This window comes from Oryzias melastigma, linkage group LG3 (genome assembly GCF_002922805.2).
Source record: "Oryzias melastigma strain HK-1 linkage group LG3, ASM292280v2, whole genome shotgun sequence".
Taxonomy (NCBI): domain Eukaryota; kingdom Metazoa; phylum Chordata; class Actinopteri; order Beloniformes; family Adrianichthyidae; genus Oryzias; species Oryzias melastigma.
This window is the reverse complement of record NC_050514.1, coordinates 5,874,794-5,878,016: the sequence shown is the minus strand read 5'-3', so window position 1 is coordinate 5,878,016 and position 3,223 is coordinate 5,874,794. Positions and strand designations below refer to the sequence as shown.

At 34.2% G+C, this 3,223-nt stretch overlaps 1 protein-coding gene across 2 annotated transcripts in view; it reads left to right on the top strand.

Annotated features, from left to right (window-relative positions):
* The window catches only part of LOC112160673 (A disintegrin and metalloproteinase with thrombospondin motifs 7), a 177,891-nt gene that overhangs the window by 60,471 nt on the left and 114,197 nt on the right, over positions 1-3,223 (top strand). For both annotated transcript variants that reach the window (XM_024295388.2, XM_024295387.2), the window contains exon 7: positions 680-829. In XM_024295388.2, the coding sequence (XP_024151156.1) occupies positions 680-829 (150 nt within the window). The remainder of the gene's footprint in view (positions 1-679; positions 830-3,223) is intronic.

Sequence of the window (3,223 nt, the reverse complement as noted above, 5' to 3'; positions counted from 1 at the left end):
AAAAAAAAAAAAAAAAAAAAAACATCTAACAAATTGCTCTAATCTCCTAAGAAGAAGTTATTGTTGCAGAACAGTGGATCCTCACTATAAGGCAGTTTCACAGCCTTGGAGTTTTGTTGATTTTGTTTTTGTGCTGTTATTATTTTTTTATTGTTTATTTTTTCCATGACTTTGGTTCTGTTTCCTGATTGGCTGTAGTCTATTTCAATCAATTTTCACTTTGCTGTGTTCCTGTACTTTTCAAAATGAGTTCAGTTTGACAAAATTTCCATTCATCTTTAGACAAGCAGATCTTTGTTCTATAAAACTGGATTATTATTTTTTTTCCAAAAGTTTGTACTGAGACTGTTTAAACAAGAAACAAACATGTATAAATATTGTCTCTCTGAGGAAAGTGTATAAAGTGTGTACTGAGGGGACTTCAGCCTTAAAACCTCTGTAATATTGTTTAAAAAAAATTTTGAACGTAATTTCAACATTAAATGAGGGACCACTATAGTTCTGTTCCTACAATGCAAAAAAGAATGAGGTTGCCTTCAACTACCATAAATACATTATATCCAGTGTCTTTTACAGAAGTGTGAACGCTTGGGTTGAATTGTTAACCCCAGAAGAACAAATGTTCTTGTTTTGCAGAGGAGGGTAAATTTGATCAACTCTCGATTATCTCTCTCCAAAGGAAGGACATCTGTGCCGCCATCAACACGCCATGTGAGACCCTGGGTTTGTCCCACGTGGCAGGAATGTGTCAGCCACACCGCAGTTGCAGCATTAGTGAGGACACCGGGCTCCCAATGGCCTTCACTGTAGCACACGAGCTGGGACACAAGTGAGTATTTGCTGCCTGCAAACACACAAGTATCCTCATTACAATAATCAGTGCATGGGGGAGCAGTCAGTGTCCGCTCTTTACCTCCATTTATCCTCTAAATCCTTTAGAGGCCAAAGCCACGGCAGCTTCTGGAGCTCGATAAAGCCTCGTTCTCGCCATCGCTTCCATCGACCCCTCACCAAAATTAAATCCCGGGTCTTGTTTGGCATATCTTAAAATAAATCAGCATTTGGTGCTTCAACAGCAGAAAAATTCCTCTTTTTTAAAGCTTGTACGACTGAAATGAAACAATGTTTTTTATTTAGAAGCTAAAAGAAAAAAAAGTAGGCTCTCTAAATAAATAAATTGCTTATTAGACTTTAAGGTAATTGATTACATTTTATTACCTATTGAAATTCATTTTATTCACAAGATAATGGTTATATTTCATAGAAACAGTCTATCTTGCCGTTTTTTTCCTCACTTTCTCATGATGAAGACATCTATTACCATGTTTTCACGAAAAAAAATACGAGATAGTAGTGTCATTAGTAGTAGTGTCATTGCAACAAGATAACAGATTTTGTTATGATAACCAGATAACGAAGCATATACATTGTTTTATTTTTTTACAATCCACAACAAAACTAAGTAGTCTGTCAGACAAAATGTCAAACACCAGAAGAACGGATCAATTTATATTTGATTGCTTTAATGGTAGTCAAGCTCAGGAGGAGATTGTGCTGATGCTGTCTGTCAAAAACAAAGTCCAAGTCAGTCATCGTCGTTTAAGGAGGAGGTTGGACAGGCTGCCGCTGCGCAGGCGGCTAAAATTTAGTGATCCTGCAGTTGTTGTCATTTCATTACTGACCAGATAAGGGGACCAGGCCACCAACATGGTTAGAAAATGATGCATTAGAGGTGCAGACTGGAAGAACTCTGTGCCACTCTGGATTTGATGGTTACTTTATCATGAAAAAAAATGTTTTGTTGTCTTTACAAGAAAACAAGCAAGAAAAAAAAAAAGAAAAAAAGCAAGGTAGGCAGTTCACAAGAAAAATTCTCCCTGACATGAGAAAAAGTTGTCACATTAAAAAAATGTCCTTTTCACAAGAAAAGAACGTTGTTATCATGACAAAACCTTGTCATCAAGAAGAAATGTTGTTGTCATAAGAATTTTTTGTTAAGAGGAGAAAATGTTCTTGTTATCACAAGAAAAGAAAAAGGAAATGTCATTTTCAGCAGAAAAGAAAGTTGTTATTACGAAAAACGAATGTCGTCATCATTAGAAAACGTCGTTATCACCGGAAAATTATGTAATCACCAAAATAAGACATAATCATGAGAAAACATCGTTCTCAAAAGAAAACACTATCATTATCACAAGAAAAGAATGTAGTTATCATGAGAAAACGTCATTATCACGAGAAAAAGTTATCACTGGAAAACAATGTTATCACGACAAACTGATGTTATCACGAGAAAACATCATATCACAATAAAATAATGTTATTATCACAAGAAAAGAAAGTTGTTGTCATGAAAAAACATTGTCATCACAAAAAAAGAACGCCACTATCATTAGAAAACGTTGTAATCACAAGGAAATGCCATTTTCAGGAGACAGAATGTTGTTATCATGAAAAACGTTGTTATCATAGCAAAAAAACTATCGTTATAATAAAAAAGAACGTTGTTATTATTAGAAAACGTTATCGCCAATAAATGATGTTCTTATCACCAAAAAAAGTCATTATCACAAAAAAGTAATAATCATGAAAAAGCTTCATTATCACAAGAAAAGAACAGTATTATCAGCAGAAAACATTGTTATAATCACAAGAAAAGAAAGTCGTCATTATGAGTAAACATTTTCCTTAACACAAGAAAAGAACGTCATCATCATTAGAAAATGTTATCGCAAATAAATGTCACTATCATACTATCACGAGATAAGAATGTTGACATCACGAGAAAACATTGTCTTTATCACGAGAAAAATGTTGTCAGTGTCACAACCAAAGAACGTTGTTATCATGAGAAAAGAACGTTGTTATCATGAAAAATGGGCAACAAAAGGAAGGTAGGCTGTTTATGAAAAAACTATATCATTATCACGAGTAAACGATGCTAATATCACGAGAAAGCGGGCAGTAAAATGTAAGTTAGGCCATTCATGAGAAAACAATGTCATTATCTTGAGAAAATAAAAAAAGCAAAGTTGGCTATTAATGAGAAACGATGTTGTTATTAAGAGATAGGCAAAAGAAATAAGCAAAGTAAGCTGTTTACGAGAAACCGATATCATCAAAAGAAAACAGAAAAAAAAGAAAGATAGGCCGTTCACCAGAAAACAATCCAGTTTTAACCTAAAAACAGGGGAGAGGATGTTCACAACAAAACAAGGTTTTT